General features: G+C 48.4%; 1 protein-coding gene across 4 annotated transcripts in view; it reads right to left on the bottom strand.

Annotated features, from left to right (window-relative positions):
* ZNF385D (zinc finger protein 385D) overlaps positions 1-24,649 on the bottom strand; it is a 931,118-nt gene that overhangs the window by 331,307 nt on the left and 575,162 nt on the right. The window contains exon 1 of one of the 4 annotated variants that reach the window (XM_043893478.1): positions 11,330-11,479. The exons of 2 other annotated variants lie outside the window; for them this stretch is intronic. In XM_043893478.1, the coding sequence (XP_043749413.1) occupies positions 11,330-11,339 (10 nt within the window). In that variant the 5' untranslated portion in view covers positions 11,340-11,479. Of the gene's footprint in view, positions 1-10,546; positions 11,040-11,329; positions 11,480-24,649 lie in introns of those variants that run through there. One more of the 4 variants, XM_043893477.1, reaches the window with a different exon arrangement.

Raw genomic sequence — 24,649 nt, 5'->3', positions numbered from 1 at the left:
CACTGAAGACCTCCTACGGAGAGTGTGGTCAGATAAGCAGCAGCGCTGACATCTCCCAGGAGCTCGCTGAAAGGCGGGATTCCAGGTCCCCCCGGCCTACGGAATTGAGACCTGTTTTCTAATAGGATCCTTGGGGTGTTCGTATGAACATTAAATTTTGAGAAGCAGCTTCTAGAATCCTTTTCAGAACCGTACCTCTGTGACCCTGACTCAACGAGCCAGCATGGAGCTCTCTGGGCACCAGCTCTACAAGGGGACCCAAGGGCAGGAGGGGGGCTCATCCCTAGGGACCACCAGTCTAGAAAGCAGGGGGCAGCACAAAGCCGCTTGCAGTGGGCGCAGACCTCACGCCACGGGCAGACTTCCTTCCATGAAGGCAGCGTGTTGGGGGCAAAGGACACAGGCTCTAGACTCAGACTGACCTGGCTGGGGGTCCTGACCAGGGTGACCCAGCCGGCTGGGCACTCCTGGGGTGCTGTCTTCAAGCTGGCTGTCCTTCAGATTCAACTGGGGCGTTCCAGAAGAAAGGCAGGTGCTCGGCCCCAGAGAAGCAGACTTCATCCACAGGGCCGTGGCCGGAGCACCGTTCCAGAGTCCCCAGGGGGCCCCTCGGTGCAGCCAGCACCCAGACCCCCAGGCGGCCTCTAAGGACGGTGCTGAGGGGCCGTGAAGTGACTCACGCCAGCGTCTGGCGCCAGGGCGGCAGCCGCGCTCCTGGAAGCCCCCTCCTCCGTCAGCCGGGGCACCGCTCGCCACGAATGGGGCTGAGGAATCCCCCGAGGACACCAAGAGCTCCGTAGGGTCCACGGCTTGGCCTTCTCATGGTGATGTCCTTACTCATTAAGCATTTTGTTATATTTTATGTTGCTATTTATTTTGGCCGCACTGCACAGCTTGTGACATCTCAGTTCCCCAGCCAGGGATTGAACCTGGGCTATGGCCGTGAGAGCCCAGAATCCTAGCCCCAGGCCACCAGGAAACGCCCTTATTAAGCATCTACTTTCTATTTGTTTGGCCAGGCCATGCAGGCAGCATGGAGAACGTTGGTTTTCCCGTGCTCAGCCACTTCAGTCCGGTCTGACTCTTTGTGACACCAGGGACTTGAGCCCGCCAGGCTCTTCTGTCCCTGGAATTCTCCAGGCAAGAGTACTGGAGTGGGTTGCCATTTCCTTCTCCAGGGCATCTTCCCGTCCCAGGGGTCGAACTCTTGTCTCCTGTGTCTCCTGCATTGCAGGCAGATTCTTTACCCCTGAGTCACAGGGGAAGCCCTACGCGGGATCAAACCTGTGTCTCCCACATTGGGAGTGGGGAGTCTTAACCACTGGACCATCAGGGAAGTCCCATGAAGCCTTTTAAAGTTAGGAAAAACCAGGCAACAGTGTCAAAAAAGAACATATTTTTTTTTTCATTTATTTTTATTAGCTGGAGGCTGAAAAAGAACATGTTCTAAGCAATCTACTTCTAACGCACCATTTAACTGATAGAGCTTCCTTAGGTCATGGCTCCCCAAAACCCCCACAGATGTGAGATACAGCCCACGCTTCCTGGGGCTGCAAATGGAAACACGTGTGGTGACCACGTGCCCGCCGGGCTGGGCATCACAAGGCCACGCTTCCTGCCAGTTACCTTCTCGTGACCACATAAGGGCAGCTAACGTTACAAACCCTTGCAAGGCTTCAGGAGTCAGCTTTGAGAGCGATGCTAAGGGTCCCATCCAAGAGGGGCAGAATGCTGGGCCTTCCTTTTTTTTTTCTTTTTTCCTAATAGCACAGCCAGTCAGCCCAAGAAAGCCGTGTTTAAAAGTCAAGCAACACAGGGAAGGATAGATAAAAATCGATACCAAATCCTTCTTCCCGTCCCAAGCAACTATTAATAAACTCCCTCAGCTTTCAATGTGTCTGTCCCCATTAGAGTCTCGGGCAGGAAGGAACACGGGGCATGGAGCCCTAATAGAGATTTCCTGGCCTGCTCATCTCTCTCCTGCCTCTGCTCCTAACATTTTCCTTTGTTACATCAGAACAGAATGACGGACAGCAGATCAGCAGTGGCCTGGGTGGGATCTCAGCTCCAGAGGACCAGCGGCTGCCTGAGGGGTAACCACCCGCACCCTTGCCCAGTGACCCCAGATACTCCTAGGGGAAGCTCACCAGCATCACTCAGCATGTATTTCCAAACTGTTATTTCTTCAAAATCCGCTTGTCTTCCCCTAATTTTATTTATCTATTTATTTCTGGCTGTGCCGGGCCTTCCTTGTTACCTGGGCTTCTCGTTGCAGAGCAGGACTTCAGCAGCTGCAGCCCGGGGTCTCAGTGGTCGGGCGTCCCCGGCGGTGGCCCAGGGGCTCAGCTGCTTCCTGGCGTGTGGGATCTTCTCGGGTCAGGGGTCACCGGCAGGCGGACTCTTTAGCACTGCGCCACCAGGGCAGCTCCCACTCTTGTCTCTGTGGTCCATCTGTCTTTCCTACCGTCATGCCAGGGCCCACGCGTATGGTGCTTTGCAGATTATGAAGTTTATTTCAACCTCGGATTGAATCTCTCTGTCAGATGGAGCCTTCAGCCCACTGGATAGAGGGGAAAACTGAGGCAGAGAGAGATCCACTAGTGTGTCCAACGCTGCACCAGCCGAAAGTCACAAAGGAGGGCCCTGAGCGCAGAGGACCGGTGAGGAGTCGCTGAACGCCCTGCACCCACGTTCCCTTCCCACCTACCTGCAGCTCCCCCAAGGAACACCGCACTGATACCCGAGATATCTTTGCAGAGACACAGATGCAGAGAAGAAAAGCATAGATGTCAAGGGGGAAGGGGAGGAGCCAGGGGAGGAGTGGGGAGCAGGGGACTGAGGTACTGTGTACAGAGTCCACGGGGCTGCAAGGAGCCGGACCCCATGGAGCGATCAGCACTTTGACGTTTGCACAAAGCAGACAACAGGCGCCTACTGTATACCACAGGGAACCCGACTCAGTGCCCTGAACTGACCCAGGTGGGAGGGAAATCCAAGAAAAGAGGGGATCCGTGTACACACGCAGCAGGTTCACCTTGCCGAACAGCAGACACGAACGCAGCATTGTGAAGCAACTGCGCTCCAGGGCAGATACAACAAATAAATAAAGTGCTGCTCACATCCCCCTCCGGGCCCCCGGCCAGTCTGCCCTGAGGTCCGCCTCTCAAGCCCTCCCAGGACCGCCCAGACGCGGACAGTGCGGGATGCACTGCACAGGCGGCCTTGCCTGCTGGCCTCTGTCTGGGCCCCACCAGCGAGAAAAGAGAAAAGCTCAGTGGTGTCCGACTCTACCCCATGGACTGCGCCCGCCAGGCTCCTCTGTCCACGGGGTTCTCCAGGCAAGAATCCTGGAGTGGGTTGCTATTCCCTTCTCCAAGGGGTCTTCCCGACCAGGGTTGGAACCTGGATCTCCTGCTTTGCAGGGGGACGCATTGCCCTCTGAGCCGCCAGTGGGAGGCAGAGGCGATGCTCGGGAGGGGGGTGAGGGGAGGGGTCAGGGAGGGGGGTGAGGGGAGAGGTCAGGACATCCCCCCAACTCTGTGCAGGAGGCTGAACCCCCACCCCCACCCCCATCCCCCATCTCCAGGGTCTCCCTTCAGCCTGCCAGGATTCTAGCTCCGAGCAGGAGCCCAGGGTCCTGGCCTCCAGGCCCCCTCTCCCCTCTCTCCATCTCCCAGCGCCCCCATTTCCCACTGCCGCTAAGCCCTGGGTGCCTCCTGCCTCCTGGACAGGCTTCTCAGCTTCTTCACCCACAGAACAAACAATAGGCACTAAAGTCCTTCTTGGTGCACTAGCTGGCTCGGTTCCTGTTTTCTGGTTTGACCTTAAAAGATTTCATCAGTTTATTCAAGGTTTATACATTTGTATAGTGGGTTGGACATAGAGGGAAAAAGCAAGAAAGAGTCAAATTTTACTGACAAGGGATCACCGCGGACTTCCTGGGGCTTGGCACTTTTATATGCCTATATATTTTAGTCCTCAAAATAGAACTGTAGGAAGCATATTAGCATTATTCTCCATTTGTTCACACACACACACACACAGACAAAGTAACAAACTGGATACCAAAATGTGAGGTGACTTGCCCAGGAATACAGAGCCAGTAAGTGGAACAGCTGAAATTCTAACATGGGTCATTTTTGCTTCTTTATCAGTTGTGGAAAATGACCAGGCTGGGACTCTATCTTGAACAAACACTGGAGATAATGTTGTAGATATGAAAGTGTGTAGCACAAATGACTTGCATCATTTCTGCAAGCATTGAGTTAAATCGTGAAACAGCAGGTATGTGTAACACATAATTAATGCAATCCTCAATATCCAACAATACTTTGGAAACACTGTAGCAGTGGGAAGTCTGGGCCAGAAGTCGATTCATGCCTCTCAACTGATTTCTTCTGATTATTCAATGTGGAAAAAAAAAAAGGCAGAATAAATAAAAGTGTGAATTAAATTCAGATTTCTGTTTTTGTGATTCCACAAAGTCAAAACACAAATATATCTTAGACCTCAATCATTTGTATTCATATCTTTAGCAATTAGCTGGAACCCTCACCCTAGCATTATTATTATAAATAGTCTTCCATTCATAAAAATACCGCTCCATGCTCTGCTGTAAAGAGAAAAGGACATTGAAATCAGCTCCAAAGAACTGAATCGGAGTCTTGGCCTTGACACGTGTGACCTTGAGAAAGCTGTTTCAGCCATCTGAGGCTCAGATTCCTCATCTAAAAATAGGAATAATTATATTTTGTCTACCTCCTGCAATGGGTCATTTTGAGGATAAAAAAGCATAATGTAGATGCATTTTAAAAAATACAAATTTCTCTACAAGGATCCTGTTTATTAAAGCACGTTTACATTCACTCTTGTGTTTTTATCCTCAGAGCAATCTGCCACAAGTGGGTTCCTTCATCAGCATAAGCACGAGTAAGTAAAAGGTTTTAAGTGTGAAGAACAATTTTATGAAAGCCTTGCAAACAGCAGGCAGATTATCTCCATTTTGCCCAGCCTTAACAAATGGCAATTTTCAAAAACTGGTGGCCCCCCCGGGCACTTCTGGTTACCTATGCATAAGGAGGTTCCTTGCCTATCCCAGCCCAAAGGCCAGAGGATGCCAACATCTGGGGAAGCACCTAGGAGACAGGTGTGGCTGAGAACTGACGTTGTGACCCGGCAGACTGACAATGAAACAATTCTATCATCTCATCTGAAGGTTCCACACATTCTTCCAACACATTCGAACATTAGCCTCAATCTTCTGAAGCTCTGTCCCTCTCCTTTTTACACTGCAGAGTCCCATGAAGAAAGAAGCAAGCAAAAAGAAAAGAGGCTGTGGAATTCCACACCTTTATTTAAAGATCTAATTTCTAAGGACGAGTCCTGGCTTTGACATATTGAAGAAAAGCAGCTACCATTTCAGAAGCAAAGGGGTGCGTTTCTCTTGTCAACACACAGACACCAGCTCTGCTAGGGAACATCAGCCTTCTGGATCCGCTGAAGACTCCCTCCCTCTCTGATCTCCAGCGCCCGGTCCATCTTGCAATCCCAAGGCCTGACCCTGGCCGCGGTCTGCACCTCCCTCCGGCACCCTGGTGCTCGGGGTGGACGGCATCGCTGGAGCCCAGACTGCTGCTGCAGGTTCCTCTGTGACCTTGGCCAGGTAACTTTCCTCCTTCCTCCCGACTTACAGAAATGGGATTATTGCAAGTGGGCAGAACAGAAAGAGAAACTTAAAAGTGAAAAAGAAGAGGCTCAGTGCCTGCCATTCAGCACTCTGATGCAGGTTCATGTGCATTCCAGGTGTCAGAATCCAGAGGGTTTCACGGAAAAGCCTTCAGTTTTAAAGGCTGTGCAAGCCTGGGGTTCACATTCAAAGCAGGCCGACCTCCAGCTGCTTTATAAGGACTTTGATGCTGCGACAGAGCAACGCGTCTTCCTATTTTCAACCCTAGCAATTTGGTTCAAACATGATGATCTCAACCACTTTAAGCTTTGATATTTCCAGTCACCTCTTATGCTGTATTTTCTCTTAATGCCACCAATCATGTGTGAAATTCTGTTGCAAAACTAATCTTTGTGGGAAATGATATGTAATGACTTCTTTAAAGAGAGACGCACTCAGAGAAAGGGCAGTGACCGTGACCTTCGTTGTTTTTCAACATGTTTCTCATAGTGTCGCACAAATCGAAACAGCTCCTTCTCAAGGTCAAAGTCGAAATAGTTTTCTGCTTATACAACCATCACTCTCTCTCAAGCAGGAGAGGCCGCAAAAATTATCCTTATGACTTGACTTTAAAAACCTCTAAGCTATATAATGGTTGATAAACTTGAAAGCCAGCTGTTCTCAAAATATAGTTTCATATCCATCTTATTAAATCAATTCTTAAAGTTTTGCATTGCAAAGGATGTGAAAAGATTTAGGAATCCACAAGAGATGTGACTGAGAAATAAATGTCGGGGTGTTTATATAACAAGGCACTATTTGATGATCCAGTGTTACACACACACACCCCGCATACACACACATAAACACACACACAGTCACACACACCCCCACACGCACACATCCACACTCACCACCACCCCCCCACACAAACACACTAGCCAACTCTTCTGGTGGTATCATGGGAGGTTTCAGTCAAAAGCAGCTGTGACCAAATACTCTGCAATGGAAGTCAGAAACCGCTAATTTAAATTTTTCATTTGTTTCTTGGAACAATCATGCCACCCACAAAAGGGTGACTTTGCGAGTCGTCATTATCTCATGAATTTGGAACACATCCCTTAAATAAACCCATCTCATCTCCATATAATTACAGCCACTAAGAAGGTCCTAAAAAACAGAGAAAACCTTAGCTCGAAATGTAAGGGTCCTCATAAAGAATCCATGTTACTGACATGCTGATCATACTTGAAATTTGGCTCCTGGAAATGAGAAAGTCACAGACTCTGGGAGAGAAGTCACTCAGCTCTCAGGCGAGTCACTCCTCACCTGCCAGGCTCTCCCCCCGTTATGCAGCAACTGACTGCGTGTCATTTAGACGCATTTGTAATAACACACAGTGGTAATGACTTCAAACTTTAAAAAGGGTAACCTGGACTCACGAATTCCCTCCTGAATTATCCTCTCCCCTGGAAGCCTAGGAAAATAGAAACCTATCCAGTGTGTGTTTGAGCGACTCAGGTGGACCTAATCCCCATAACAGGTCACCCAGTGCAGACTAATTAGGGTGAGTTAAATGTTTCCACTGAAAACGTACGCCAAAAGAAGAATGCTTTTCTCCGCTGCCTGATGTTTTCTGCTCATTCCCTTCCTCCTAACCTTGCCGCTTAACTGTTTTTCTAACATACTGCTTTGGAGGTGAAACTTGATGGCCCAACTGCAACCAAAAGTATAAATGCTGACTAGAGAATGTTTTAAACATCCCAGGGGAAACACGGAGTCCTTCCTATGACAGTGTCCAAACATGTCTATCATAGGCAGGGGAACAGGCTGCTGGTCTAGAATTTTCCTGGAGATTTTTTTTTCCTAGCTGTTATATCAAAAGCTTCCTCCATCAGTGATAGGCACACCATGCAGGTCTTTTTCTGGTTTTTCTAGGGCATTTAAAGGGAGACAGCTGATCCACAGTTAACACCTCTGCTGAACTTGAATGGCTGGTTGGCACTTTCTAAATTTTGCCCGCCCTTTTTCTCTGGGCTTAATGGCTGTGTCATCAGTACCAGCATCCAGAGGGAGCTCCACTGTTTGCCTGAGTTCTGCTCACTTGTGGAAGGCGCATCCTTTCTGTTTCTCACAGCAGGGGCCTCAGGGAGCAAGCCCCGGGTCCTGCCTGGCGGTGACCTCCCCCGGGTCTCCGTCTGGTTGGCCTCCAGCCACACGGAGTCTCCTCGATGTCAGAAGTCTCCCGCTTTCTATGCGGATGGCAAAGCCTTGGGACACGACAGCTCTCTGGCCAATTGGGGACCACTTGTGAGGCTGGCAGGGCCGGGAGGCCGCGCATCGCTGCAGCCGAGGAGAAGGGCGCAGGGCAGATGGAAAGCAGCAATGATGAGTCAGACCGGGAGCCTCAGGCAGGAAGGCCTCGGCCTCCTGCAGATGCGCCGCCCAGACCTCACCGTGACCTGCTGGCACAGGGCAGGCCTGCGGAACCCACAAAGCCCTGAACTCTGCCCTCCTCTGGGGGAGCCTCTCAGCTGCTGGCTCTTACTTCTGGATCCGTTATTATTATTATTATTATTTTAAATTAATTCACTGTCGCGAGGTCTCATTTGCAAACTGAGGATCGCAGTTCTAACATTTGTCATCTGTCCACACAGCTCGTGGGATCTTAGTTCCCTGACCGGGGATCGAACCCGTGTCCTCGGCAGGCAAAGTGCCTGACCACTGGACCACCAGAGAATTCCCTATTTCCGGATCAGATATCAGTGGCTCTTCATCCTTGGCGCACGTCACTTTTAAGTATGTCAAATACTCCCGGGGGTGAGGAGGGTAACTTCAGAAGTCTTCCTGATTTTTCTCCTGCTTTTACAGTAAATCCCAACCCGCCTACTCACTGGGATTTCTCCTCCCTCCTTTCTTGTGGGTGAACTTGATTTTTAACTCCAAGTAATGAATGCAAGATCGATAGAATAAGGAACAAAAGTATCCACGGCGACTGACAGCAAACTCTTAAATCACAGCGTGGTAAGTGCAAACACGCAATTATTGAAAACACAGCACTAAAATTTCAGTAGGAGATAAGAGTGAGGCTTAAGTCATTAAAAGACTCCATTAGTCTCGTGAGTCTGAGACACACGCAAAACATGAGCTGTTGTGGAGAACTGGGAATAGTACGTATTCCACCAACATGCACACACGTAGCTGACCGACTGAGAAAGACAGGGTCTGGGCGTCCCGCCCCTAAGGGTAAGGGGGTCTCCAGAGGGGCAGAGGGCGGGCCAGTGCGTCCAGGCGATGGGTCCTCGGTCATATCTGAAAGGCAGCGGCAGGGGAGCACCACTGACGAATCAGATGGTTTGCATGGGAAGTAAATATCCTGCCTGCATATCAGTTCCCTGGGTGTTTCAGCATCACCCTGCTCTCGGTCACTCCCTGCTGGGGACATAAGAGGAGACTTCTGACGCCGCGACCCCACTCCCACAGATCACCAGGAAGGCCCGAGAACGCAGCCCTGTTCTCCCTTGTCCCTGTCCTCCCCGGCTTGAGAAACACTTGACAGCTGAAATGTGAAGAAGACGGTCACGGGCAGCCAAACGGCAGAGTGAAAGCGCTGTTTTGGAAAAAATGCCCTGAAGTAGCTGCATACACATAAACGCACGTGTGCGCCGGCATGCACACATTCATACTCTCAGGGGGGTGCACCGTTAAAATGCTATTGCATCTTAACACGCCTGGCTTGCATGTCAATTCTGGCCCGAGATAATGGGCCACACACGTCATGACAGACAGCTGTGCTCCCCAAGTTCCGGATGTCAAACAGCCTGAGAGAGGGGGTGCACAGCAGAACCTGAAAGAAACAGCATTCCTAAATACATAGGATTTTCTCTGAGAATAGAGAAAGCATATCTCCTGCCGGGATTGTGGTAAGCCCGAACCGTGCTCATGACACAGAGAACAACCTTAGCCTCTCCTTTAAAAGAATACAATTTCATCTCAAGCAGGACATCACATTTCAGGGTGAGCTATTAAAAACTTGCATTGCACAGTGAAACTAATTGCCCTGTGAATCACCCTGCTTTACAAGACGGCTGGATGATCATGCAGTTAACAATATGTGCTAGCCCAGTGAATACTTCTCCAAGAGACACAGGAAAATCCAATACAGCACAGATGGCCTTTGGACCACGACTTTAAGACCACACTACTGCTCCGGTTAACGCTACATCCTTACCACCATCACCTCAGGCATTACTGCAAGACACTGAAAACTTTAACATTATAATCTCCCTTTCCATCCCTCAAATACCATTACCGGTGATAAAATGTTATTTTATTCAAAAGGCAGGTTGTCTTTACAAGCTTTTGCAGGTATTAAAAACATATTCACGGTAAACACTTGCTATTTTATGAACTGCCAATAAAGACGCTTACCACCTCCATCAATATCATAGCCTGGAGCATTAACACTGGATTCTGCTTAAATCTGGCTATGCAATGAGCCTTTCCTTCAAATCATCGTTAGTTATTTTTAAGCCGTCTTTTCTAATATGACACAAATTATAGGGAAATCAAAACTGTGATCAAGACAATTAAATGAGCGGTCAGCTTTTGCATACTTTCACAAATGTTTCAAAGGCTCAAGCAAACAATATAAGTACACCCCGAAAATAAACACCCAAGAAACTAACACTGCCCCAACGCAAGTTAATCCAAATACCTCTTTAACTGAAAAATGACCCTAGCTTTATTATTTCAAGCAAGTCAACCAATCACCCGGAGCATCAGCGCCTCGGAATACTCCCTCCCGGCCTCTTAGCGGCTCTCACAGATCTGTTAATATCGCATAGATGCCCTTCGGTGCTGACGCGGGATGGCACTTACAGAAGGAAAGCATAGCTCCTGGAGGAGGACTGGGTGTCCGTCTAACCCTGGGCTTGCAGTTCAGGGCAGGGCTCCGCCGTCCCCCCGGCCGTCAGGCGCCGCGTTCCGGTGCAAAAGCTGGGCTCCCAGCCCACTGACATCGCTCCCCGGCGAGCCGAGCTCTAAGTCAGCCTGAACACGCTCTCCCGAAAGGCAGGCGGCTCCGGGGAGACCTACGGGAGGTTTCCAGCGCGGCACGCAACTCAACTGCACACACATTTAACGGCTCCGAGCCCTCCAGAGGTTTAAAAGACTGTGCATTCCGTGCCAGGCGCCGGAGCTCGATGGAAAACCGGGAATGGGGAGAAAGGCTGTTCTGAGCGGCTCGGGCAGCGCGCACCCAGGGCTGTCCTCCCGTCCTCCTCGGAACCGGGGGCACGCCGACACGCCTCTGAGCCGCGGGCACGGCCGGCTCCCAGAGCATCTGCAGGACCAACTTCGCCTGGCACCCCAGCAAGTTCGCCCCGGACTTTCCCACGCCGCCCCCCGCCCTCCCCTCTGAGGTGTCCGCCCCGCGCACACGCGGCGGGTGAAGTTGGGGCCCCCCCACGCCCGGCTCTCCTCTCGTCCAACTTCGACTCCCCCACGCCTTGCGCCCGGCCCCGGGCGCGGCAGAAAGGCGCTCGGGGGCCGCGCGGGTTCCCCGGTGCCCGCCGGCGGGGGGGGGGGGGGGTCACCGGCACGGATCCCGGGGCTTCCCGCGCCGGGCCCCCCCAGAAGGGCGCCATGGGAGCGCGCACTCACCGAGATACATGCTGCGTCTCCCGGCGCCCGGCCGGAGCCCCGGCGGCGCGCGGGGCCTGGGCGCTCAGGCCGCCGCCTCCCCCGCGGCCCGCGGTCCCCGGCGGCCGGAGCGAGCGCCCGCGCCGCCCATCCCCGCCGCCCGCCGGCTCCGCCTCGCGGTGTCCCCGCCGCGCCTGTGACATCAGGGCCCGGAGCGCGGCGGGCGGCCGCCCCCACCCCGCCCCCGGCCCGCGCCCGCGCCGCCCGGACCGGCCTGCAGCCCCGGGGGCGCGCGGGGGGCTGGCTGAGCGCGAGGACGGGCCCCGCGTCCGCGGAGGCGCGCGCGGGGGACCCCCACCGGAGCCGGGGGTCCGGGGGGCGAGGTCGGCCCCTCTCGCGAAATTCAACCCCCGCGCGCCCCGCCCTCCCGCGCGAAAGGCAGCGTCCTCGCCGCAGCCAGCCGCCCCTCCGGAGCTGAACGCGCGGGGGAGGACCGTGCCCCGCGCCTGCACCCCGGCGGCGGGGGCTTCAGGGTTGGCGGTGGGCGGTGACGTTCACCCTAAAGACTCCGGGGGCCACGGCTAGGGTAATAGAGGTCTCCACGGAGCGGTGATCAGGTCACAGACCCCAGCAGCGGGAGAGGAGTTACCTTTATTTCTCGAGTATTTGCTGAGCTGGGTTGATAGAGAAAGGTACAGCAAAATCACTGGTGATAAAGTCACCTGGCACGTTCAGATCACGTTTGCTGTGTCTCCCTGAGCAGGTACCAGAAGGGCGCTGAGCCTGAAATGGCCCTTCACCCCTAAAGGGGACAGACATTTCAGCCTGAAAAATAACGAAGGTTGTGGCATAATTTAACTCGGATCACCAGTGTAACACACGCACACACACACTCTCCCCTTAAATCTGAGAGGAACAGTCAAGAGAGGCAAAGCTTAGCAAAGCCTCTGGCTCCTCCAATGGTCTAATGAATTGCAGTCCTTATCTTACACTAAAAAAAAAAAAAAAAAAAAGATGTTTGAAAGAAATCCCTGAACAGTGTACTGATTAATACTCAAACGCTCTGCATAGAAAATAAACCCGTAGAACGAGTTTAGTTTCATAAGCACTCATCTCTTTGAGGCCCAGCTTACCTACTGGACCATTTAAACGTAATCATTTTCACAAAAATCCATTAAGCTAAGAATCGAAGATATTATTGATAAGCCATAATGGAAACGAATGTAAAAAAGAAAACGCAAAGAGAAAGTGGAAAAAAAAACTGAAGATAAAGAAAGAAGGGCGGTAGCCTGGGGCACTTGCCATGTTTTACAGGCGTTTAGATAAGCCACGGGAGCGGATGTTTCTACACTGTGATATTGAAATTCTCCACGGTCTTTCCTTGCATAGTTCTGTATGGTCGGTGGATTTAATGCATCTTGGAATTAGGCGGGGGCTGAAGCTCCTAATAGCTTGCTCTGCAATCTGACAATGGATTTGGTGAATGCAAATAGGTTATGATACATAAATCAGAGACTTTAGAGTGAGTCTCAGCACAAATCTGGTGCTCTTTCAGAAGTATTCTTCATTTAAAGCAATTTGGAAGAAGAAAATGTCAATAGTAAAGAATATTTACTTTTCTTTCTCCTATTTTTAATTTAAAACTAAAAAGAATGTTACAAGAAATTCCTGAAGAAAACATAAGTGTTTTTCCTTTTGGACAGATGGAAGGCATCCAAAAGTACAATTAATGGCCTTTCCCTGAGGCAGGAGAACCATCTGTGGTCGAGCTTCTTCATGAAGCTCGGCGGCTGTCCTGACGGCCCACGCGCGCTAGGGGGCGCCCAGGGGTAACGTTCGCGTTCCTGGTCCTTTTGACTTTCTGTAGGTAGAAGGTGTGAGAGTTGCGAGTTGCCTCTAAAGCAGGAGATTTAAGACAGCAAAGCGCTGTTTTAAATCATTAACAACACTCCTGAATTTGCATGGCCTTCTGCAGTCACAAGGTCTTTTCACTTATGTCATCTTTCTTACTAACAAGCTGAGATCTCAAAAGATGTCTGTTATAATCACGATTACCTGAGACTCAGAGACATCTAGGCAACTTTTTCAGTGACATCAGTAAATGTCTGCCCAGAACAGTTGTCTTGCTATTTGTATGCTGAAGTTATGTTCCAGCCCCTAGCAGAGCGCTTTATTCAAATATATAAGCTCTAAATTTCCCATTTACAGTGACCCATGTAAACGCCTTCTCCAATCACATTACGTCGCTGCCTGTTTCAGAAGTGTGTGCATCTGTCGTCGTGCTGTGAAGAGAGAGGCAGCGAGTATTTGGTACGAGAACATTCCAGCCTCTGGAGGGTCAGAGAGAGCCGCGTGTAGCCTCCGAAGGAGTATGGCATCCGGGAGCAACTGAATGCTACATTCATACCGTGGAATTCTGTTCAAACCAAAAACAGGAGGTGTGTGCTTTATTTAAACATGCACACCCCACCCACCTGCATTTCAGGGCTATCTGGAATGTCAAGACCTCAGAGTGGCTTATTTCTAGATGGAAAACAAGTGATTTTTATTTTCATTGTACACTTAATAGCGTTTCTTTTAAAGTGACTTTGTGTGTATAGATTATAGAGAAAAAATGCAACTGTTTTTATTTGGAAACAAAATGACATCTAAATAAAGGCCCAGCTGAGGCTGGCTGGATGTGGGGTCGTGAGCCTCCCAGCCGACAGGGAGCCGGCCCGCGGCTCCCAGGGAGTCCGCCCTCACAGCCGCGGCCTTCTCGTCTCTCGGAGCTTCTGAGGAGCCAAGAGGTTCCTAGCAGGAGCTAGGTCGCTGCTCGCCAGGTAGAAATACGCTGCCGGTAAGACCAAAGACGCCCTGAGACGGGGCGCACACCGGGAGTGCAGACCTGGGAAGACGTGGATTTTCTCTCTGCTCAGATGTACAGAGAGCTGCCCGCCCGGCCCGCCCGTCTCCTCCAAGTCTTATCCCAGGTTTGTGTGCGGTCTCCCTGCTCTCTCTTTGTCCCTTCAGACAGCCTCCGGCCATCCCGGCTCTTCTTCCCCACCTTGCTCTGCTCTGAGTCTCCGAAGCACTTCTCACCATCCGGCCAGTACTGCGGCATCTGTTTATTTTGATCTCTCTTCACTGGAAAGTGATCTAAAGGAGGGCGTTTGGTCGCTGTTCACTGCTGTCTCCACCGTCCTTCCAAGGGTGCGCCCGCTTGTTGCTTCTCGGGAAACATCCGGGAATGAAGGAATGCACACACCTGAGTGCACCCGTATCGTGTGTAAAACATCGTACTTTTCCGTGTGCCTACAGTCATTTCTCTGAGACAGATGGCGTTTGGTGCGAAGCATCTACACAAACCGAGTGTGTCCACGCCTAGCATCAGGGCTTCCCGGTGGCTCGTGGTAAAGAATCCGCCTGCTGTGCTGGAGACACAGGAGACGCGGATCCGAACCCTGGGTGGGGAGGATCCCCCGGGGGAGGGCATGGCCACCCACTCCAGTGTTCCTGCCTGGAGAATCCGATGGACAGAGGAGCCTGGCGGGCTACAGTCCGTGGGGCTGCAGAGTCGGACACGGCTGAGGCGCGGAGCACCTATGCGCCCATACTTAGCAGCAGCTGTTCTTAAATTCCAGCGGCGCAGACGCCAGGTGGTCCTGCAGACCCCAGTCTGGAGCTTGTCAGGTTCTCACAGCTGAGCGCGCAGCCACGCAGCGCTGGCTCTGCACGGCTGGCCGAGTCTTCCACTGCCTTCCCCGGAGCCTTCGTTTTGTCCACTTTCATCTCTTATTTGTATCCCAGCAAGAAACTTTTATCCAGCGTTCCCTATTTCAGGCTTGCCCGTGTCCAACCCATTCTCCATAATAGATCCATTAGTGTCTTTCTAAATGAACATGATCAAGTCACCCCCTGGTCCAGACTGCTCACCGTCTATTTCACCTCCCCAGGCACTAGGCCCTCTCACAACTAGCCCCGGTAATGCCTCCCTCATGAACGCTTTCCCCTCCACAGGTTTCGCTCCCGCCCACCCCATCTAGAGGTCTTCTGAAGACTTTATTCCTCTTTCCTCCTCTTTCCCTGACAGCTCTTATTCAACCTATGTGTCTCTGGGTAACGACTATTTCTGCTGAGAGCCTTTCATAACCTCAAGACTGAATGAGGTGCTAATACTTCTTCATTCAGCCTATTATCTAATTCCTGCATTAGCACTAAAACAGTGTGGGAATTTCCCCTTCTCCATCTCCTAAGTGAAAGGGGGTGATCTTCTTTATTTTAATCTCCAAGACCTAGTACAGATCAGCATTTAATGAATGAATTGATTATTTATCTGTGCATTCATTCTGTATTTATTGAATAAAGTCATTATCTTTTGAAGGTCTGCTTCATGCCGTAGGTTTCACTAGACGATAGATAAAGAACATTGAAGAAAGTACACAGGGCCATGGGCACATGCCTGGGGGCTGCAAGAAAGAGCAGAAAGACCTGCTCGTGCAGAAGGAGGTATAAGGAGGATGCTAATAACTGAAGTCAAACAGGTCACATGGAACCCAATTCAGCAAAACACTGGTAGGCCGTATCATAGGGATTTAGACTTATTCTGACTTACGTAGAATGCCTTTGGAGCAACATAATTTGACATGTTTTAACAGGTTCACTATAGCTACCTGTATAGAGAGCTATACCTGTATAGCTATTCTCTCAGTATAGAGAATAGATAAAAGGGAGCAGAGGGAAATGTAGGAAGACTTTGTAATAATATAGGAAGAAATGGTGATCTGGACTGGAAGAAGCAGCGGAGATGGTAAGAAGTGATTCGAGTCTATACGTATGACAACGTGGGTCAATAGGATTTCTTGATGAGTTGGGAAAGTGATGGAAAATAAAAAAAAGAAGCAGCAATAGATTATTTGACGTTTGGGGACTGAGCAATTGGAAGATAAAATTTCCACTAACTGATAAGAAGACTGGAGAAACACGTCTGGGTGGGGTTAGAAGGTAGGCAATGTGGGGCATATTTAATTTGAGTCCTCTTATGTATTCAAGTGAAAATGTTCCCTCCCTGGGAGTTTGGCTTATGTGACTCTGGAGTTCAGGGGCGATTCATATTTAAATTTAAATTTGTCATTTGTATCATTTGTTTACATTCCACGTATGAGTGATGTCATGTGATCTTTGTCTTTTTCTGTCTGGATTCCTTCATTTAGTGTGATAACCCCTAGGTCCATTCATCCTGCTAGAGACGGTGTTGCTTCACTTGTTTTAATGGGTAATGTTCCGTCAGGCATGTACACCGCATCCCCGCCCACTCCCGTCCGCAGACACCGAGGTTGCTTCCGTGGCCCGGCTACTGCACGTGGTGCTGAGGTGAACACCGGGGGGCGTGTGTCTTTTCAGATTATGATTTTCTCTGGACGTGTGCCCAGGAGTGGGACTGCCGGACCATATGGTAGCTCTATTTTAGCTTTTGAAGGGACCTCCATAGTGGCTCACCCCTTCACATTCCCACCAGCAGTGTAGGACGGTGCCTTCTTCTCCACACGCTTTTCAACATTTATAATGAACTCATTTACAAAACAGAAATAGACTCACAAACATAGAAACAAAAACCTCTGGTTTCCAAGTTAGGAGTATGGGATTAATATATACACACTACTATATATAAAATAGAGAACCAACAAAGATCTACTGTATAGCACAGGGAACTATAATCAATACTTTGTGATAACCTGTAACAGGAAAGAATCTGAAAATGAATATATATATATATATATATATATATATATATATAATCATGCATATATGATTCAGCTATGTATATATGTATGTATAACTGAATCATTTTGCTATGCACCTGAAACTAACACATTGTAAATCAACTATACTTCAATTTTTTTAAAAAAGAGAGGAGATAAAAGCAATAAAAATATAAAGTTGTATTTTCCAATTAAAAAGTCATAATCTTATAAATAGTGATTAATCCATGAGCCCAGGTGAAACCTTCAAGGGAATATAGATGGAAAAGCAGAATAGGGTCAACAATGAACCCTGGAGAATTATACATGCAAGAGGCCTATGTGTGGATATCAGATGATGGAATATTTCTTGAAAGCACAATAATCTGTTGAATGGATATTTGTTGACATATAAATGACATTTGATGGAAGGCTATTTATTTTAAGCTTGAGTTTGCCTCTGTCTAGCATACCACCACCCAATGTCAAAACAGTTTGAAAAATGAAGAAATAAGTAACTTATGAACAAATGACTAGTTCAATGGATCCATGTAGTGTAGTGATCAGATTTTTTTTTAGATTGTATAGATACAACTATAAACTCATAAATCATTTTTATTCCTTGATTTCAACTTGATGCTTCCATTGAAATTAAATGCTTAGGGACCTTACTATGGAAAATTAATACCCTATAGTAAAAGAAGTATTGATATTGTGATAAGAATAAATTCTTTAAATTTTAAAATTCTATAAATACTAAAATATTCTAAAATTCTAAGTAGCTGAATTTTCCTAACTTCCAACACATCTAATAAATCCATTCTATGTGTGATCAGTTAACAGGGCTTTTTTTAAGAAAATAAGGTTTACTAACTGGCATTAAGAACCTTCTTAGAATCCTTAACCTTGGAGGTGGCTATGACCTAGGCATATTTACTCATTCAAAAAAACAGTTCCTGGGTACTCATGTGCCAAATGCTGTTCTAGGTGCCGAGGTACAACTGATGAAAACGCAGTGTCCAGGGCTTGCATTCTTGGGATGTCCACAGCCTCGTCTATCTGGTAGGATTTGGAACCTCTTCTGCCTTTGTCTCACGAAGGGGAAGACTCACAGCGTCCTTCATCTCGTTCATTCACGGGTTACAGCTTATTGCCGCTTTACCTCCGATAGAATGACATGCGGGCAGGGTACACCCACCATGCTCACGCTGCACCAGCGCCTCAAAAGGGTCTCAACAATAGGAGGCACGCAATAAATATTAATTTTATTAATTTATCACTTATGTGAATGAATGAATATCTCAAAAGTCTTCCATATGATGCCCCATCCTGATTCTACTGAGAATACACGTGTGCATGCTAAGTCGCTTCAGCCATGTCCACCTCTTTGAGACCCTGTGGACTGTAGCCCACCAGGCTCCTCTGTCCGTGGGATTCTCCAGGCGAGAATACTGGAGTGGGGGGCCATGCCCTCCTCCAGGGGGTCTTCCCCACCTAGGGATCGAAACTGCAGCTCTTATGTCTCCTGCATTGGCAGGAAGATTCTTTACCACTAGCGCCACCTGGGAAGCTGAGAATATGGTTGTATTCTACCAGGAATGTCCTTTGCTATTCCCCTTTAAGTGTCAAGATAGTTGCATTCATCACCCAAGACAGCTAAGATATTTTGTTTTCTAAGAAGTCTTCCCTGGGCTTATTTCTGACTCATGTTTCCCTAAGATATTTCCAAACATTGTTTGCGTAACTTTACTACAGTGTATTTATGGCTCAACAGGTAAAGAATCCACTGGCAATGCAGGAGACACAGGAGATGAAGGTTCGATCCCTGGGTTGGGAGGAGTCCCTGGAGGAGGGCATGGGACCCCACTCCAGTATTCTTGCCTGGGAGATCCCATGGACAGAGGAGCCTGGTGGGTTACAGTCCGTAGGGTCGCAGAGGGTCGGACACATCCGAGCAACTAAGCACGCAGCATGCACGCATTTCAGTAACTGGTCCAGTTATCAGTATTCCTAAAGTAGAATGAAGGTATTTGGGAGTCATGGAAAAATAGGTAAATATTAATTCCCTCAGCATTTTAACATATCTCAGAATACAGCGGAAATGCATGCCAAGGATTTGGCAGTTTGGGTTAGTAACTGGAGCATGCCATTAACACCCCTGACTTGGGAAGCTGCAGCCTTTGCTGAGACTGGAGGTGAGTATCAGAACTACCCAGACAAGGAGGCGACCCCACAAGCCACCTCAGAAGGGAGAGTGAGTGGCAGAGACAGAGGGAAGGCCGGCAGCACCCAGAGACTCGGCAGCCAGGAGGCAAGAGACGGACCAGAGCTGTGGGGGAGCAGGTCAGGAGCCCGATCGGGAGCCCAGGATCCCCAGAGTCGGGGACACAGAGTTTAGGCAGAGGGACTTGGGGAAGTGATCAAAACCCCGCTGCTCGTCCAGGTGGCGTTTCTCAGCGCATCCCCCCGAGGGATCCAGGGCCCTGACTCCCTCGTAGCAGGAGCATCACAGGCTCCCTCCCTGAAGGCGCTCAGGCTGGCTCCCTGCCACATCTCTCTTTCTTTGTATTTTCTCTTTCCCCACTTCTAAAGCCCTCCGGGGACATGTTCATATTTTTATCTACTTTTCCATAAGGTTTATATATATCCACATTTTTTATATTTATCTAAATATTTTCTCCAAAAATCAATGGACATCCCCTAGTTTGGTGCCTTTCTCATAGGAGGTTAAATTATTATAACTATTATCATTTCTGATAAAAACATAAGTGATGATTCTATATAACAGGACCCTGAACTGAAATCTTTAAGCTACTGCTCTGCTCCTCCAGGCCCTTGGTGTCTTATTTAAGATGATGATGCTTTCATACAAAAAAAAAGTAAAAACAAAGGCAATACTATGTAAATGGTAAGAAAACTCTAGGACACACACGTAAGGCTTTGATAAAAGAGGCTTCAAGGCAAACCTGGAAAGCTGAAGAGAAGAGGAGTCACTTAAACTCAGTCTTTATTAGTGGCCGGGATGGATGAAATGCAAAAACAGTTGGCAGAGGATATAATGCGAGAGTGGAACTGTGAATGGTGTGTCTGGGAGACAGAGAACAAAGAAGTGTTCAAGAGGAAGCCTCGTGAAATGTGTTCATGCAAAGTGAAGCCAAAGAAGGAAACAGAGTCCTTGTTGGATGTGATCTCACGTCCCAGAGGAAAGCTTTTGAGTTTAATTCGAATCATGATGCAAGAAGTGTTTCCTGAAAGAATATGTGAAGGAAACTCAAAGTGCTTCCAAGGACAGAAATGTAATAATGTGCCTCCCAAGATGTTTGGTGACACCCTAACATGAGTTAATACATCTTGTATAGCAGGTTGAAAGATCTTATACACTCCAGAGGTTTCCAATTTTTCTTAAAATAAAATTCATTTATGGCTCCTGGGCAACAATTTAAGGATCAGCCCTTTCCCCACCCAGCCCCACAACAAATGTGCTTGCAAACCAAATGGAAGAAGAAAACAACATCATATTGAATTTCGCCTTCTGCTTTCCAAAAAAAAAGATCTTTCAAGATAAATTGAGTACAGCTCGAGTAAATTTGGATGCTTTAGGTCACGGGCATTCCATTTTTATATACACGTGATAATAACTATATGGAGCTAGCAGAGAGACAGTGCAGTGCGCCCCAACATTGCAAGAATTCACAAAGTAATTGAAAGTGTTTCCAAGTGTGCTTAATTCTGTGCCTCCAGTCAAATACTGTAGATGGAAATTTGTTTGGCTCCCTCTGTCAAAATGTCTAAAACACATAAAGGGAATGTGTAAATGGAAAACAAAATATTACAGTTTCAACGTTCTTTTAATCATGTCTCAATTTCCATCTTGACTTGGCTCAAACATAGTAACAATCCTAAGGGCTCATCTCTGATCTTTTTTGGTGGATAAAATGACCGAATGTGATTTTTACCCTTGACTCAAAAGTGTCAGTTCTGGAAATCTGCAGTATTTGTCACCATGAATACCATTTAACTGCGGCAGTACCCAAAGGAACTCCGCACAGCCATACGTGAATACGGCTGGAGGAACTTAATTAATCTTGCTGTCACTTCCATGATGCTTTTCATTAGTTTTGCTGCTATCTGATCAGCTGGCCTGCTCTGTATTGGCAAGGGCTACCCACAGCCTCTTGGAAAAGCATTTTCAAAAGGTAAACAAAGACTCACCTTCGTGGTAGGGAGTTCTTATGCAGACAGACATTATTGCTGCTACTCTAATATGGAAGTGACCCTCACGTTTCCTATTTGAGATCATAAAGTCACAGAAAACATAAATATCTATTCTGTCCCCAGCTGAGAAACTGATTAAAAGTCTGTACAGAGAATATATATTTGAAATAAAAGGTCATGTTTTTCTTTCTATTCTTTTCATGAACAGACATGCTTAATGCATTATCATGAACTGTACTAATGAAATATAGAATATAAAAGCAGAAGAAATCTAGACATTTTCACTGAACATTGGTAAGAGGATGAAAGTTGGACTTAATTGATGGAATGAAGCAAGTGGATATTCAATGATAGTATCGCTCTCTCTGAGTCATAATTTTGAGAGATCAGTTTAAAATGTATAGATTCTAAGTATAATTTTACTTGGATGCATTGCTTTGCATTATTTCCCCATGCTGACCACAGTTTAATTTACTAAAAGGAAACTAGGGAACGTCACTGGCAGACTCCACACTCCCAAGGCAGCGGACAGGGGCTTGTTTGATCCCTGCTCGGGGAACTAAGATCCCACATGCCTCATGGCATAGCCAAAAAGAAGAAGAAGAAGAAATTGGAATGATTTTGTAAAATGTCATCACATTTTGACCATACGAATGTCAGCTCAGTCTTGTGGGCTAGACGTGGAATACTGGAAAAGGAAGTCAGCAGTGGTTTTCCTCTGTGGGGGCTCTGATGCAGAAGTACAAGTCACGTGGCCCCCTTCTTCCCACGTGGAAGCCGGATGAGGTCGGCACAGGCGAAGCAGCTCTGTGGGGCCGCGTCCCCTGGGGGAGGGGCGCTGCCATGCCGTGGGGACACTCTGTGAGCCCGTGAAGAGGGGCACAGCCAGCACCCATCACCCGCGTGCCAGGCCGGGGAGTGAGCCACCTTGGAAGTGGACTCGTCAGCCTGGGTCAAGCCTTCACACACCTGCTGCTGTGAGCAGCATCTTCCGTGCAACTCACGATGGGGGCTTCCCAGGAGGGGCAGTGCTAAAGAACCCATCTGCCCATGCAGAATACGCAAGAGACTTGAGTTCCATCCCTGGGTTGGGAAGATCCCCTGAAGTAGAAAATGGCAACCCACCCCAGTGTTCCTGCGGGGATAATCCCGTGGACAGAGGAGCCACGAAATCCAGAAACACTGCACCGCTTCATCCCTAAGTCAGGGGCTGACCAGCGAGGGCGCGCGTCCTCCAGGATGACCGCCAAGGTCATGATTACTGACTACGTTTCTCATGCCTCAAGAAACATTATTTATCCCTTTATAAAGTTCCTGGCTGTGCCTCCCTGCCCCGAGTGTGGGACCTTGCTTGGGAGGATGAACGTGTCTCATTTATTTAATTATCATCACTGGGTGTTTTTGCAATGTCTGCCGGTGAACGCACCTCACAGATCTCCCTACGATGAGTTCTTACTCAGCTGCTAGGAGTGCTTCAGACAGAAGGCTCTTCAGATATTGTCTCAGCTGCTAGGTCCTGCATTGCTAAGGTTTTTCTGCCCTGTGTGTTGGCCCAGATCAGTGATCAAGGTGGAAATAAAAGGTCTGGCCGCCTCAGACCAACTTGGAACAACCTGGTCACGTTTGGCCATTTCAGTGCCAGAGGGTCCAACGCTGCCTCTGGACTTGCATCCCAGCTCGACTTGCTTTTCTCCCCAGTCCCTTTCCTCTTCTCCCTTGCACATTGCGGATGCAGAGAGTTCCTGGAGAAACGCCCTGCCTGCGGACCATCGTCTCTGTTTCCTGGACAACCCATCACCTGACACTGTCGACGAGGAGGCACTCAGTACACATGTGGTGGTTTAACTAAGTCCCAAGTACCTAAGGTCAAACAAGACTAATTTCACAAGGAAGAAAGCAGGCTGACCCCCCAAGAAGTCTTTGAAATTGCCAGATAATTGAGAAAGAAGACCCACCTTTTCTCCAGAGACTTGTTGATTTGGGAATCAGTGTGAAGAAAGGAAAGCCCAGAATTTAAATGAATGCCCTGGTCCACGTGCTCTGTCTGGGTAACAGTGATGGCTCAGAGCTGTCAGGCCTGCCAAGAGGTGCTCGATCACGAAGCTCTCCTCCTTCTTTTCAACAAAGGTAATCACTCAGCATTTTATCTTTTCTAGAAGGTGCCATTACTTTGAAAAGACATTGAAAGTCTCACAGGGGTTTCTACGTAGTGGCATGCTGTCTCTTCACCTTCAATTAAAAAAAAAAATCTAGAGGAGAGACCCTAATTCATTGGAGCATGAAGAAATAGCTTTAAGGAACTTGCATCATTTTGAAGTATAAAAATTTGAGGGGAAACCCTTTTAAATTGAGTAATTTATCACGTCCTTTAGTTGCTAAAATACACATCACATATCGTTGAAAATAACATTGCATCAGTTAAATAACCAGATCACTCTTTCTGGAGGTAAAAACAACAACAAAAATATTTTACTTGAAAAAAAATGTGAGGCATAAATATATGTGGAAAGTCTAAAGAAATTGTCAACAATAATACCCTCTGAACCTCTGATGGGCAGAAAGGGAGGGAAAGTGGGCATGCAGGGCAGTTAGAGAAGACTCGTGAGCATGTGGCGTCTAAAAGAGTGTGGATAATTTCAAATTTGATATGAACAGAGAGCAAGTGTCCTAGGCATAGTTAACAGCATGGGGAAAAGTCTGGGGAAAAAAAAATGAAAAAAATGAAGCATGAGGCCAGGGCTGAGAGAGGCGGAAAGTGGTCCAGAGTGAGTGAGTCGGCAACGTGGGGGCCGTCAGGAACCTGCCGCAAGGATGCAGGGACCTCCCACAGAGGGCTCATCAGGAAAGGGAGGCGCCATGGCTGCTGACTCTCCAGGTGCCAACAGCCACCCACCACGCGCTCTGTGGAAACAAGGCACTCTTATAACACGACTTCGAGAAGCATATGCAGAAAGACCCTGAATCTCCGACAATACGCCCGCTTCTCCTTGCTCAGGGTTTCTGTCTGTACGTCATCCAGGGAAGCACAGCAGAAAAAAGGGGTGTTTTGCATGGCTGGCCTTGTCTAGTCTGGAATCACTAATTCAACCAGTTTCAGGGTAAGACAGCTTTTTCAGCTGTCATGGGAGCTGAGCATTGAACACAAGGATGAAAACTGAAGAGCTGACTGTTTGACAGTTGACCCAGATTAGCCTTCAAATGATGGAGTCAGTGTGTTGGCTAGATGGGAGCCTGTAGTATTATACATGTACATATTATATGTAGGTAACTGTGTATATACATTATACATATGTAATGCATAGTGTATGTACAATTCATAGAAAAAATGGGCGCAGTGACACTTTGAGCGTCGTGAGTGTTTATGTTCATGCACCAGTTTTAGCATACTTCTACATTTCTGGCTCAC

This window comes from Cervus elaphus, chromosome 32 (genome assembly GCF_910594005.1).
Source record: "Cervus elaphus chromosome 32, mCerEla1.1, whole genome shotgun sequence".
Taxonomy (NCBI): domain Eukaryota; kingdom Metazoa; phylum Chordata; class Mammalia; order Artiodactyla; family Cervidae; genus Cervus; species Cervus elaphus.
Note: the sequence above shows the minus strand (reverse complement) of the source record. Positions and strands in the feature narration are given on the sequence as shown.